The 15,619-nt window shown below is 44.8% G+C and overlaps 1 protein-coding gene across 6 annotated transcripts in view; it reads right to left on the minus strand.

Moving 5' to 3' along the window:
- Window positions 1–91: 91 nt before the first annotated feature.
- Window positions 92–15,619, minus strand: part of ILRUN (inflammation and lipid regulator with UBA-like and NBR1-like domains) — a 111,724-nt gene continuing 96,196 nt past the window's right edge. For 2 of the 6 annotated variants that reach the window (XM_002816782.5, XM_024249010.3), the window contains one exon: window positions 92–3,415. In XM_002816782.5, coding sequence (XP_002816828.2) covers window positions 3,380–3,415 — 36 coding nt within the window. In that variant the 3' untranslated portion in view covers window positions 92–3,379. Of the gene's footprint in view, window positions 3,416–8,502; window positions 8,746–14,510; window positions 14,647–15,619 lie in introns of those variants that run through there. The other 4 variants (XM_054558724.2, XM_054558723.2, XR_008526750.2 and 1 more) reach the window with 3 other exon arrangements.

Genomic DNA, 15,619 nt, shown 5'->3' on the forward strand with positions numbered 1-15,619 from the left:
ACAGCACACATCACAGAGCCATTATGGGGCCACACAAGTTTACAGGAGGCTTGAGGGTGCAATAAAACTCACCAACACACATGAAAACAGCTTTTTTTTTTTGGTGTGTGTGTTAATTTAATCATACAAATATTCATTTATACAATAAGGAAAAACCTCCTCATCTTTATCTCCTCCTAGGCACCATGAGGCCCCACCACAAACATCCAGCTGGCTTTCTACACACACCACTGTCCAGGTGGGAAGGGCAGCCACTGCTGCTCCTGCATTCACCCAAGGAAACAAAGGAAAGGTGCGGCGAGGTGGGGTGGGGTGAGTAATCAGCTTGCACTTCTGAGCCCTGGCAACCCTACCATCCTCTCCTGCTGGGCTCAGATTGAATTTGGGGAGGTATTTATTCTCATGCCCATTTCCCACCATGGCCACCCTCAGGCCACACCAGCTGTTTGGTGAGGTTCTCTCCAGGCTGGAAGTAACTTCGATGGGCTTAAGGTTACAGCCAGTCCTTATGGGGGAGAGAAGGCTGACTTCTTTTTGTAGAAAAATGCCCCAAATTCAACTGTCCTCATGGCAAAAAGAAAAAAGGCATGCACACGTGCACATCCATCCACACACACACACCTCACTCCATGCACACTGACAGATTCTTCCCAAGTCTGAACCCCTCTGTCTCCCCAACTGGGTTCAGACCCTATCACCTAACCATGGTGTCTGCTTCACCTCCTGGGTGCCAGATGCAGGTGGTCCTGCCCAGAGGTGGCCTGCCACTTGGTGAAGATTTTAAGAGGAGCAGGGACTATTGGGGCTGAGAGGTAGCCACTACCACCCCACTAGGCAGGGGAGCAGAGAGGGGCCCTAGGCATTGCTCTGAACCCATACCAGTGAGGGGAGAGAGAATGAATGATACTGATACCCTCCCTGGGCTGGGGAAGCCATGGACCCCTCTGCCTGCACTCCATGACTTGCACTTACTCTGGCCCTCTGCAAGGAGCTCACCTCGCCTCCAAGGATGTGCACAGAAATGGTTTGTTCTTGGGAAGGGAGACAAGGTGCTTGGGACGTTTAACTTGCCAAGTGTGGTTGCCTAGAAGCAAGAGGAAGAGTAAGACGACTCTGGCAGGCCCAGATCCACTGACGGTGGCCCATGAAGCCCCTGCTGGGAAACTGGAAAGGTGCATCCAGTGTTGGGCAGATGAGGAAGTCAGGAAAGCAGGGGTTGTGAAGCCTCCCACAATCCTGCCAGGGACAGTGGAGATGTGCTGCTTCAAGGCTACTAAGCAGTAAGAACAGCTGGGCATGCATTGGCTCCAGGGAGGCAGTGTCTCAGGAGACTGGTACCAGCAGCAGCAGTCTGGGCCTAATGAGGCCCTCAGACAAAAAGCCATCCTGAGGCCTGTGGTGTGGGCACCTGGCAGAGACTTCCCTCTGCTCTGCTAGGGAGTGGAGCACTCCCATGTGCACAGAAAATTGGTGCTCCAGAGTAAGCTCTAGTGAAGTCCCAGACCCAGCTGCACCACGCTTCTCAGCAGGCTGGCTCCACCCACCCCCAGGGCTTCTCCAGTGGAATAAAGTTTATGCCCCCTTTTATTTTTTGGGGGCTGGGGAGGTGAAGAGGGAATTTCACACAAGCTTTTCTCCCACAATCAAGCTCTAAAAAAACAACAGTCTCAGAAGAGGATGAGGAGGAACAAATAACACACATTTTTTGGAACTCAGACACCCAGACAGAACAGGCAGGCAGACCCTCACCCACACCCAGGCTATATGACTCCTTGCAGCCACTCATCACCTGGTCTCCCTGCCTGTCTCACACCCTCACCCACCACCCAGCTGGATGGGGGTGTGGTAACAGGCAGGTGACCCTGCAACAGCACCCTGGATCCATATCCCTGGCTCTCAAACCAACTAAGACTTGAGGGAAGGAGGGGGGTGAGAAGAGGGACTTTGCATATTCTTGTATCTTTGGCAGACAGCTGTTCTAGCCTAGTTCAAGCTTCCCATGGAGATATCCACATCTCAACCTGCTCAGAATCTACAGGATGCCGGGGGGGGGGGCCACCTGCCTGAGTGAGCAGCCAGCCAATCAGCCTCTTGCTTCAGCTGGGCTGCCACTTGCCCACCTCCCAGCCAATAACCTAGCATCCTGGCAGGGAGATGGGGCTGTGGAGGTCCTCTCATTTCCATCTAAATGTGGTCTCCAAGATCAAGTAGTCAGTGGCTGGCCCTTCCCCATGACAAATTCCCCCTTTGGGGCTGTATTTTCATACCTCTACAGATCAGCCTCCACTAACAGGCTGTGAAAATATCACAGAGGACAACTGAAGAGAAACAGGGAAAGGAGTTGTGTGACAACAGAGAAGCATGGGCCATCCTCAAGCTTGCCTGCTGCACACCTGCTGGCGAGCTGCACCAACACCCGTGCGTGCACACGTGGTGCATACATATAACCAGCACAGAGGCACTGTTCCCAGAGCAAATGGGAAGCCACTGCATGAAGAATCCAAAAGAGCAGTAAGCATGATGGCATTTCTCTCTGCCAAGAGAAACATGGAAGAAAAGCAATTTTAATTGTTACAAGGGTGTGCAGAAGGACACCTCTCAGGCTTAGAAAATCCCACGTCACCCGAGATCTATCCTCAAGGCTTCCTCTGCTGGCCACACAGGGAAGTTTGGTCTTCAGAGAGGTTCTGATGCTAACAAGCCACAGGGTTGACGAATACAAATGTCAGAGGTGTAAATCAACAGAAGATTAAAGAGAAAAGAGGAGGAAAAGGGTGATAACTCATTGGCTGATGCCATTAAAAACAAATGGGGTCAGAGACTTCTGGAGTCATGTGGCACGGCAGATGTACTCCTGTAGCACTGATCCGCAGAGTCCTCAAACATGCCACGCCAACTTTTCACCTGAATCTCTTCCAGAGCAAGCACTATTCTATAAAGAATATGTTATCCCTTATTTAAAAAAATAAAAGTGGGGAAAGAGGGAAAAAAATTAACATGTGCTCAAAACTACAACCTTTCTGTAGGCAAAATAATTTTTGTTTAAAAAGATGGCTTTTTTTCCCCCATTTTAAACTTTCTCCCCCTTCCCGAGTGACCTAATGACTTGTCAGACTGATGCCTATAACAAAACCCAAAGTGGCTGCATGGATTTCTTCTTGGTAGCCTCAACACAATTCCTGTGATTCAGCATTCACACATGCATACTGAGTTTACTCAAAACTAGTCTGTTCTGCTTCTTCCTCTTCTTCCGGGATGAGAGGAGGTCAGAGCCAGGGGTCTGTGCGATGTGGTCTGCAATCCAGAGGAACCCCTTGCCCTAACCCCCCAAAGTCAGGCCTTCTGTCTTTTGTTAATTTTTCTTCTTGCTGACACCCGTTTAAGACTGGCCGAAGGGGTAAGGCCCATGGAGCCCCTGGAAGAGAGTGAAGATAGTCAGTGATGGTACACATAGCAGTGCAACTTGACAACCAAACCAAGTGCAAGATCTATGGTTCCCAGTGAGTCACAAGGAAGCCCCAATCCACAGACAAGGCCTGAGGGTCTTTGCCATACAAAACCTCGGCAGGCCAAAGATCAGTACATTTCAAGTTGCTAAGTTTCTTACTGAATCACATCATCCAAAGAGAGGGGAGGGTAGAGAGATAACTCCCCCATCTTTCATATGGTAGATCAGTCAATGCCAACCTTCCTCCACCCAGGCCACAAAGCTTTCCTATTTCCTTCTTGACAAAAATGTCTCAACCACTCTGCTAAAGATCCTTATACGCCATTCTATGCACCTTAACTTCAGATGTAAGGCTACCGCTAGCTAACAACACATATATCAGCAAAAAAACAGAAATAGCAACTATTTATTTAGCACCTAGGTCCCAGGCACAGTACTAGGGGCTTATCCTACATTGCCTTTAATCCTCACCTCTTCCCTAAAAGCCAGGTGAGTATTATAACACCTGTTTCACTGACACCCATTTTACTGCAGAGAATAAGACTTGTTCAAGGTCATGTGGTAAGGCCAAGTGCGGTGGTTCACGCCTGTAATCCCAGGACCTCATAAGGCCAAGGCAGGAGGATCACTTGACCCCAGGAGCTCGAGACTAGCCTGGACAACGTAGTCAGAACCCACCCCTATAAATTTTTTTTTTTTAAATTAGCCAGGCATGGGGGCACATGTCTATGGTCCCAGCTACTTGGGAGGCTGAGGTAGGAAGATCACTTGAACCTGGAAGGTCGAAGCTGCAATAAGCCGTGATTACGCCACTGCACCACTCCAGGCTGGGCAACAGAGCGAAATCCTGTCTCAATTTTTTTTTTTTTTTTTTTTTGAGATGGGAGTTTCGCTCTGTCGCCCAGGCTGGAGTGCAGTGGCATGATCTCAGTTCACTGCAAGCTCCGCCTACCGGGTTCACGCCATTCTCCTGCCTCAGCCTCCCAAGTAGCTGGCACTACAGGCGCCCGCCAACACGCCCGGCTAATTTTAGTAGAGACGAGGTTTCATCGTGTTAGCCAGGATGGTCTCGATCTCCTGACCTTGTGATCCGCCCGTCTCGGCCTCCCAAAGTGCTGGAATTACAGGCGTGAGCCACCGCACCTGGCCAATCCTGTCTCAAGCTTTTTAAAAAAATCACATGGTAAGAGGCAGAGCCAAGATTCAAATCCAAATTTGATAGACTGCAGTATTCCTTCCTCCCACGCTAGCTCTCCCTTGCCACACGATAAGGTTTATTCCAACTTGCCAAAGGCACTTTCTATGCTGCTTGGCTGAGTGGAAGAAGCACCACAGTCTTGCTTCCCCTTATAAGAAAGACACACCAAGATGTGCCAACATCAAAAGCAGCTACACAAACCATGAACATGCTGGACCATGACGTGTGCTTCCTCCCCAATCCCTGCTTTTTGTTTTTCCATATAAAGCCTCCCAAAACCAGAAGTACATCTCTAGCTGCTTGGTGGTATCACTAAACTAAACAAAAAATCCTCAGGAGATGATTTGGAGAATGGACAGGCCAATACCAATGGGGCATCCACTACGTGCCAGGTGCTGCAGTAGCACCTAACATGTTCTCTTTAGCCCTCACAAAGATCCAAGGAGACAAGCATGGTCTCCAAGCTCAGAGAGGTGAGGCAACCTGATTAAGGGAGCAGCACTGGTGAGGGAAGCAGCTGGCATTTGCCAAAATGCCACATGGCTGTCAGCCCGAGCCAACCATGCCTCTAGCAGATGAGCTATGAACCATCTCAGCAGCCACAGCATCCACCCACTCAAGCAAGTGTTGGCTGGGGCAGCAAAGGGCTCTCAGATTCCATTTTGCAAGGCCTGGTAGGGGGGTCACATACATCAGAGCTATCAAGTTCGTGCAAAAGTAATTGCAGTTTTTGCCATTATTTTTATTTTTATTTTTTTTCAAGACAGAGTCAAGTGCTGGGATTACAGGCATGAGCCACTGAGCCTGGCCTTTGCCATTACTTTTAATGGCAAAAAACGCAGTTACCTTTTACACCAACCTAATAGAAAGTAAAGCAGCTTAAAATAAGCTGCCCTGACTCAGCAGTTCCCAACAACATTCATTCATCTAGAACTACCCAAGGAAAGCAACAAAAGCTTTAATTCCCTTAAGGTTTAGAACCAATACAATGCTCAAAGGTCTCTGTGCAGGAAAAAAAAATGCACAGCAAAAAGAAAACCTGGCTAGGTATGGTCGTTTATGTCTATAATCCTAGTACTTTGGGAGGCCCAGGCAGGAGAACTGCTTGAGGTGAGGAGTTGGGAGATCAGTGTGGGTAACACAGTGTGACTCCATCTCCACATGCAAAATTTTTTTTTCAATTAGTTGGACATGGCGACGCATGGCTGTAGTCCCAGATACTCAGGAGGCTGAGGCCAGAGGATCACTTGAGCCCAGGAGGTCAAGGCTGCAGTGAGCTATGATTGTGCCACTGTACTTCAGCCTGCGAGACAGAGTAAGACCTTCTCTCCTAAAAATAAAACAAAGTCACAGGTTCTGAGGCTTAAGAAAAAAATAATAAATTTAATAAAGAAAAAAGAAAACTCAAAAAACTAACAGCATTTGCTTCCTATGAAATATTTACCCCTTTACTCTAAATTTAACTGCTTTCTAGTCCAAAGCTCTACACACTTCATGTGCGCCTTTATAAAGCAAGTACTGGCCTTATGATTTGTCTAGAATACTTGAAGAAGGCAGTTTATGACTTTGTCAAAAAGCTGTTGTATATTCCCACTTAACAGATAAATAAAGCAGGTTCTATGCAATTGGAAGAAACAGGAATAAAGACGTGTGCATTTTCAGATTTCCTTTGAGTGCCCTGGCCCTCAGACCATTCAATGTGGCATTTAACTAGTTTAGATTATGGTTATTGTTGATACTCTGTTTACTGATGTTCCATGCCTTTTATGAAGAAAAATGCTACCTAATTCTCTTTCACCCAGTGAACTATATATTAGAGTTATTGTTGTTTAATTGGAACAGAAAAATAGTTTGATGAACAAGCTCTATTTTTCTTACCCCTAAATTAATTACCATCACTTCAAGGAAGAGAGAGGGCACCAACTCTATTTGGAAGCTATTTTACGATCTAGACTCCTCACACACAGTATCATAGGTGTCTCATGCGGATCACAGAACACAGGCAACATAACACCAGTTGTAGAGGAAAAGCCTGGCAGAGATTCCAAGAACAGCTTGTCTTGGGAGTCCTATGGCAGTAGGCCAAGCGGGAAGACCATGGCGGTACCTTCTGGATGCAGGTACTTTCAAAACGGGAGGCCCGTCCACATTTCAGATTCCACTGTAGTTCTAAGACCTGGTATAACAGGTTCTGGTAGCCAACGACAATCCCAGCCTAAAAGTAGGATTTGGCAATACAGATAACATTCACTCTCTTCTGGAGCCTAGCAACTCTTCAACTTTTATCTGTAGTAAAAACAGATGCCAAATATTTTAGCTAACCTGGAATCAATGAAATATCTTCTCTTACATTTGTACCACTACTAATAAGGAAAACAGATCAAGGGGCATATGCATTAGATGGCACCACAGAACCCTGAATTCAACTCGGACCCAAGCAAAAATCGAAGCCATCATCCTGATTATAAAACTCAGTGAGCTTGATTCAGAAAGCCACTCCCCTCTAGGAATAATCATGTCCTATCACATAGGGACTAGCAGCAAGACTGATTTATCCATGCTAATGGAGGGTATAAATACTCAAACCGAGAAAAAAACTCTGGTACCTGACTCTAGGTCTAAAGGCCAGTTGCCCAGGGCATACACCACTTACACCGAAATGGGTTTCCAAAGGCTACATTGAAGAGCCCCACATCTGCTAGGGGATATGAAACTGTTCAGGTCCATAGGGGCTGAGGTGTTGCTTGTTTTGCCTCAGCTTTCCCTAAGCTTTCACTGACCAGCTATCATAGGTATGAGCATGGGGACCTAAGTTCAACCTGGCTAGAGAGCAGGCAAGCCTTCTTAAAGCGCAGAGGCTCCACAGTCATTAGCTAAGGCAGCAATGCCTCCTGCTTACCAGTGTTGGGGAAGAGACTTTTGCCTTAGGCCAGTTGATTGATCACAGTAGTTGAGCCAAGTCCTGAACTGCATTTCCACAATGCAATAATAACTACTGCAAGCAAGCTATTATCTGGCTAATTTCCTAAAATTAAAAAAAAATTTTGTTGTGGGGGGCCGGCGGGGGCGGTCCTCGCTATGTTGCCCAGGCTGGTCTTGAACTCCTGGCCTCAAGTCATCTTCCCACTTTGGCTAAGTGCTGTAATTACAGGCATGAGCCACTGCTCAGCCCTAAAATATTGTTAGAGAACATTTACAGACATAAAGATGAGCTCAGTCTCATCCTTATCAATCTCCTAAAAGGAAAATTTAAGATCTAGTACTTATAATCCTGTCCTCAAAGCAAACCTAAAAATAACTGTCTCTCTGATTTGTTTTACACAATCATTCATAGTTGTGTCTGTCGAATAGTAAGAATCATTCCTAGCCAGTGATGTGGTTATCACTTATCTTATGTGAGGGTAAACCTGCAATATCTTAGAGTCCTTCCTAAAATTATACAGAAGTCAAAATAACCTTTCCAAAAAGGAATACTAAAAAACTGTCACTGATAGAAAACATCAACTGTATGCCAAAGTACTAAAAAACAGGCAATCATTCTACTTCAGTTGTATTCACCTATTTTCATCAGTAGGCAGGGCAGTGCTATCAGAAGAGTAGGCTGCCCTTCTATGAGGACAGAAGCTGTTCCTGATACTTATTTCTGCCTTGCACACAGTAGACTCAGGTATCAGTAAAATGAATGAATGAATTATGAAATACACTGACTGGTGAGTCAGCCCGTTTTTTAACATTCCAGGAAAAAAAAGAAGGCTGAAATTCCTAATGAAAAAAGGATGTCTCGTTGAGAGATTTTTGCATTACTCTTTCTGTATATGAAAGCTTGTTGTTTAGATAAATTACCACAACACAGGACTTTCACATACCTGTCTTTATTTTGCTTTTATTTGTGATTTGATTTAAATAAATAAGAAGGTTCACACAGGTTAATAAAAAGACAAGCAATTTTGTTGTATGGCTGAGAAATAATACGCTCTCTTGGTGTATACTGATGGCATTATCGGATAACACCATGAGGACCCTCCTCTTCCTCATTTCCTGGGTCAGTCCTGGTCAGTGCTTCTTCCGCCTAGTGCTCCTTTTGTATCATTTATGTACACTGAATGCAAACACAGAAGAATACAGGGTTTAGTACTAAGTCCTGTCCTGATTTGTACTGCAAACATTGTGTGGTGAGGCCCTGCTCACAGGCCTGGCCTGGCTGGCAAGGGCCAGAAACTGACTAGGCCCTGATCAAACCCATTAGTCTCTCATTAACTAGAAATAAAATTAAGTCTGTACTGGAGTAATGAGCAGGGCAATGGGCACTCTCTCAGTAATGTGCAAACCAGGGCCCTTTCCTTAATGCCTTCTGACTACTCCGGGAGGCCTGCCGGTGGCACAGCAGGACCCGTCAGCATGAGAGAAGGACTTCTGTAAGATGATTTAACAATGGTCTCACTCTGTCGCCCAGGCTGGAGTGCACAGGTGTGATCTCGACTCACTGCAACCTCCACCTCCTGGGTTCAAGTGATTCTCCTGCAGAGGCGTGATCTTGACTCACTGTAACCTCTACCTCCTGGGTTCAAGCAATTCTCCTGCCTCAGCCTCCCAAGTAGCCAGGACTACAGGCACCACCATGCCCAGCTAGTTTTTGTATTTTTAGTAGAGGCAAGGTTTCACCACGTTGGCCAGGCTGGTCTAGAACTCCTGACCTCAGGTGATCCACCCACCTCAGCCTCCCAAAAGTGCTGGGATTACAGGTGTGAGCCACCGCACTTGGCCTGTTCAAGTCTCTTTCATGTGACAGTTTCCCAAAATTCAAAGATCTATTTGATGCACTGGCTGAGAACGAGAGTGAGAACCAGCCAAAGAATAGGAAAAAACCCTACTTTTACACTCAAGGGCTGAGGACAGGGCAAGCTCAGTTCAATCAGGCCTTCTGATAGTGCCAAAACATTTAACTCAGTTATTAGTGTGCTGAATGTATTTTTAAAGCTCTGTAAAAACAACTTTTTATATCTGCCTCTGTAATAGTTTTTCTGTTGCTCTTAACTAACTTCTACAGTCCTGTTGAGGAACTTCTCATCTACCCGTTTATCCTCCCTTCACCCATTCATCCAACCCTTCATCATCCATCCCTCCATCCTTCCTCTATCACCCATACTTCCACCCCTCCTCCCTCCACACATCCTCCCTGTCATCCATCCTCCTGTCCATCCAAAGTCCCCCATTGCAAAAGGCAACTCCCACAGCCTTCACTCACCCTCTACCTCCCCTTACATATTTTTTAAAAACCATGAAGAATAAAACTCAAACATAATTGTGAATGAAAACACATTATTCAAAGTTTCTACATGGAGGCAGAGGATCCTAGCTGAATCTGACTTCCTCTTTTAGTAAAGATTTCAGGAAAAAGCTATTTGTTTTTCAGAATTCTAGCTCCAAAGATCTGATGTAACAGCAAGTGTGCTAGAATCCAAGTGGGATGCTGTTATACAGAACTCTTTCATGGTCATCTCCTAGGGTAGAGGAGATTTCTAAAAAGGAAGAAAGAACCAGTAAGAGTCTCACTGGGGAGGACACCAACATGAGAGAAGCTTATTCAAGTTCCTAGTCAGGTAGCCACCCTGCTAGGACACAGGATAAGGCTGCTGGCCCAACTTTCTCTCAGAATTTCGATTCAAGCTCCTGTAACTTTCTGTCAACTACCCTTTCCTTACAAGCCATCATCTCCCCTGTGTGTCTTACAATTAATTGACAGGCATCAGCTTGCATAATGGCTGGTGGATTAAGGGAAGAGAGTAAGTTGTCTCTCTCCTTCTTGGTTCCTTTCAGCTATATTTGGTTTTGTCTTGCCACTACCCTACTCAAAAGCATTGCTGGCCCTCTCTCCTTTCATATTAAATGTGAACTCTCCTTTGCTTGGCTTTTAAAGGTCTTCCTCCAAAATGCACCCCACCCTCTTTAGGCACACCTCACTCACTGCAGCCAAGCTGGCCAGTGTCCTGTGAACACACCCTGCCTGTGGTTGCCTCTGAGCCTTCCTGCATGTGGTTCTTCTTCCCTCCAATTCAGTTTGAATCCATCCTCTAACAAGGGATCACTTTCCTGATTACTCCAAGTCTTATTGCTTTGGCCATCCCCAAATTCCTATTATCACTTAAAAGTTAACTAGAATTCAACATACTTGATCTTTACTGGCTCTTATTCTTTCCTATGGATTAGTCACATCTATGTTATCAGATAGTAAATTCTTTGAAGATAGGGATTAGTGGCTGAGCACCCAGGAGACCTCACTTACTGACTGAATAATATCAGTCAGTATTATTGACTGTATAATATCAGTCAATATTATTGACTGTGTAAAGCAAACAGCTTTAACTGGCCCTTAGGCAGTGAAATCACAGCAAAAAGTTCAAGACCCTCAAACCTTTGCAGGGGAACATCCCAGCTCTAAGGAAGCTCCCATTTTTCCTGAGATACAACAGTTCTTAACCTTACATTTTGTTCTGGTCCTGCTGGAATACAATTAAAGCAGACTTAGCTGAGAACAAGTCATTTGAAACCTGAGCATCTATACCAGGAGCCATTCTTACACTTTTGAATTATACTTTATCTGTCTGAACCTATAAATTTCACGAGTCCTACTTTGAGAACTTTCATCAGAAATTAAAATGCTGAATTCAGAGTACGGGGAAGAGAATGAGCCCTTATAACCAAATTAAAACGTGCTGGCAATCTTGGGAACATTAGCTCTGCTTCAGCCACAAGAGTGCACAGCATCAGAACAACCTCAAACAATGCTCAGAGCCCAAAGCAAATAAAATGGAGCTGGACAGCTTTGAAGCTACTGAGGTACAAAAAGGAAAGTTCCTGGAGATACTTTTTATTCTCAGTCAGAGAGTAATGTTACAAACAACAAAAGACATTTTCTAAGGCCCATAGTTATGTTTGCTTAATTTATTTAAAAAATGCACACAACATTCATGCCAATGTAAACACCAGCAAGGCTGCGAGGACTTTACTGGCTCTTCTGGGTTTTCAAAAGAGAATCATCAAAATATTAAGCCCAGAGTCTCCTGGCAAGTCCCTTCTGGTACAGAGTGTGCTAATCTGCCAGCCAACTGGGACAGGTCCCTTGGTTGCTCTGTGTTGCTTCTTACCGGCCATACATTCTTTTGCAGATCCCACAAATGAACAAAGAGGTCTCTACGACCTGACACTAAGTGCATAAACTACCTTCAGAGAATAGCCAGCAAACTTCACTTGCCAGCAACCTCACTGTAGTGTGCTCTACAACATCAGACTCAAACTGGATCCCTGGGTTCCAGCCTGCAGCCCACCTTCAATTTGCTGTGTGAATGTGAGCAAGTTACTTATAATACTTCCCTCTTATTTTTTCAAATGAGGATTATAACTACGAAATCACAAGTGTGTTGTGAATGAAGAATAAGAATAAAAGCAGTAAAGGTACTGTGGATAGTATGAAATGGTTTACATGTTAGATAGTGCTAAACTTAGTCCTTGGACCTCTAACTATGCCAGAGGTTCACCAGTGGGGGAATTTTGTCCCCCAGGAGACATCTGGTATGTCAAGAAACATTTCTGATTGTTACACTGTGGGGAAGGAGGGCGGTAATATTGGCATCTAGTGGGTAAAAGGCCAGGCATGCTGCTAACCACTGTACAACGCCTAAGACACATATACCCTTGCCTTGTTTAAAAAAAAAAAAAGACTTAACTGGCCCAAAATGTCAACAGTCTTAATCAGTCAGCTAAGAAACCCTGACCTCCTCTCATCATTTAGGGAATCACATTCAGTCTTACAGCATTAGATGCCATCCATGTGACATAACTCTCAAACTTATATCTCCACCTAGACTTCTCTCCTACACTCTATATCCAACTTGGATATGCAACAGCCCACTTGACACCTCCATTTAGATGTTTATATAAATATCCAACATATCCAAAATGGAACCCTGTTCTCTCCCCACTTCTACTGCATCCTTTCCCCTCTCCATTGATGGTAGCTCCATCCCTCTAATTGCTCAGGCCAAAAATCCTGGTGTTATCCTTTATTCTCTCTTACATCCCCTTCCAACCTATTAGTAAATCCTGTTAGCTCTAGCTACACAATATAGATCCACTTCTCTTACCTCTGCTGCCACCAACCTGATCTGAACCACTCTTACTCTTTGCCTGGATGACAGCATTAACTTCCCTGTTGGTCTCCTGTTCCTATCCTTGCCCTGTATTTACCACACAAGAGCTAGAGTGCTCCTTTTATAGCATTAAGTCACATATATCACCCCTCTATTGAAAACCTTTTAAGGCTCCCCTTTTCCCTCAGAGCAAAAGCCCAAAGCTTTATAAGGGCCTGCAAAACGCTCCACGATCTGGTCTCTGTGCCCTGACTTCATCTTCTTCTACTCCCTCTTGTGGCTCTGCTCCAGGCACTGGCCTCCTTGCTATCCCTTGAAGACACCAGGCAAACTTCCACTTCAGGGCTTGTACTGGTTGTCCTCTGCCTAAAATATTCTTTCTCCAGATAGGCTTTACAGAAACAAAACTCGATTTTAAAGGAACTGCAGGACAGCCCCTACGTATGTTCTAATTCTAAAATACTCAGTATATTCAAAGGGAGATTTTTAATTTGTCCCAGAAAAATAAGACCCCAGAGACTGTATCTTGTGGCCACTATCAAGGAATATAGACAGGTTTGGTTTTTGTGTGTGTGACATCAAAAAGTACAGATGCTGCTGTAACAAGAGCGAGTTAATGAAAATTTCAATGCCAACAAAAACCTAAACCCAAGTGACTACGAAGGTTTCTAGGTAATCTTTTCCCTTCTTGGAGGCTAGAGAGACAGCAATAGCTTGTGGGGGGAAGAGGTTTAACAGTAGAAAAGTCACATAATATTTGGTCAACAATTGCCTTGATCCTCATTTAAAACGTAGCTGTACATCACAGAAAGCCCACAGATGTCAGCCCAGCTAATAAAAATGTGCACTTGAACACTGCAATTGGGAAGCAATGCAGTGCAATGTTAAGAGAACAGAGCATGCTTAGAAGTCAAAAATAACTGCTTTTGTTGGTATCCTGGTCTTATCACCCCGGTACATGACTTTGGGCAAATCACTGAACCAGTCTCAGTAACTGTAAAGGAGTGATAATAACAATACTTTTATCATGGTACTGTTTGTGGACTACATGAAGTAATGCATGTCAAGCACTGAGCCTATCGTCTCTGGGGAATAAAAACTGGAGGCTGGGAAGCAGGGAGGTGACTGGAGTTTTTTGCCATAAGCTTTGTAGAACTACTTGGTTCCTTAAACTACGTACATTGACAAATTTTAATAATAAAAATTAAATTTAAAAAAGCCCTCAGCACAGTGCCTGGCACATAAGTGCTCAATCAATGATAGTTTTACAGCTCTGATTAATGTACTTTCATTGGCGTGAGAATAGTGTGTTCTCACTACCTGTTCCTTGCCAGGGGGCCAAGCGACACCAATTTTCCATCTAGCTTCTCTTTGAACCATCTTTAAACCTTTCATGGAGAGGATCTGCATGTGAAGACAACTCTAGGGTTTCATGGCAGTGGGAAGGTTACACGGGTGCCCTCTTAATGCCTCACATAAGCACTAGCCCAGTTGAGGACACCAACTACCTGCCTTCCGGTCAAACTGCCTGGGCAAATGTTGGTCCCAATTCCACGAAGTCACCCCAAACCCTTCTCTTATTATTATGTTAAACTTTTTGGCCATTTCAAAGTAGATAACAGATCCACAAGCCATTACATCGCCAGGCCCATAGAACAAAAGATCTGCTTTTCCAAACCTCCTCCAGTACCCCCCACTACTGTTTCTAAACCCTCACCTGGATGGAGAGAAAAGAACTCTTCTATGCTTTAGTCAACATAGATAGCAGCAGGTGAGAAAAAGAGCTGATTTCTGATGTAACAGAAGCAGACTGACTCCTGCTAGTTCCAGATACAAAATGCTCTACAGGATGACTGTCAAGAGAGGAAAGGGGTGGGGGTGGGGGAAGAGAATAAGCACAAAAGCAAGCCAGCAAGCACGAGCGCGCGAGCAGATGGCACTTGGCAGGGATGGCTCTGGAGGAGCGGGATGAACCTCCCCACAAAGATAATAATAAGTTTCTCCTTCTGAACCAGCATTTGATGGAAGTGATAACAGTGGCTCAGACTGTAATCCAGTTTAAAGTGGGAATATATGACATATACCAGCCTCAAACACTTTTTTTTTTAAAGAAAGAACAAACACAATATAAGAGCCATATTTCAAGTAACAAAATAAGTGAATTTGGGGTCCTCTTCAGCTCCCAGTGTAAATCATTACTCCTTTAGTGAAAAAAAGCAAAGCAGGTAGCTGTCCTAAAGAACAGCCCCTCGATTCTGCCAGTCACACTCTTATTCCCAGCTGTCCTGAATCAGACTATTTGGGGTCTTATTGCTCTGTAAAGGCCTTCTTAGAAAACAGTGAAATTTAAAAAATTACTGGCATGTAAGAAAAAGGCGTACGTAACTTTAACAGGACTTTTTTTTTCTCTTTCCACATCTCTGTGAATTGTTTTTCATCAGTTTCGCACTGTCCAAACAGAAGCTACTCTGGCCCCCCAGAGATGAGTCAGAGTGCTAGAATTCACAGCAAGGTTAGCCTTGAGTCAACAGAGTGAGCACCTATCCTACCCTAACTTGATCGTCAGATGCTCTTCAGCTAATCACATAAAAAGGGATAATTAAAACACTTTCTAGCCTTCACCAGTACTTGATCTCACTGTTCACCTGGGATAGACAGTTCAGCCACAACTGAGCTGACAATGAGGCCAGCCAATTTCTAACAAAAGCAGGGAGCCAGATTTATGAATCTTTGAGGCGAGTCAGGATATATTTACTTTTCTGACTCCTTCTGACAGCTCTCCCACAGGAAACCCCTTTGTGTTGTGGGATGCAGCTAGGGCAGGCG

The sequence above is a fragment of the Pongo abelii genome, chromosome 5 (assembly GCF_028885655.2).
Source record: "Pongo abelii isolate AG06213 chromosome 5, NHGRI_mPonAbe1-v2.0_pri, whole genome shotgun sequence".
NCBI lineage: Eukaryota > Metazoa > Chordata > Mammalia > Primates > Hominidae > Pongo > Pongo abelii.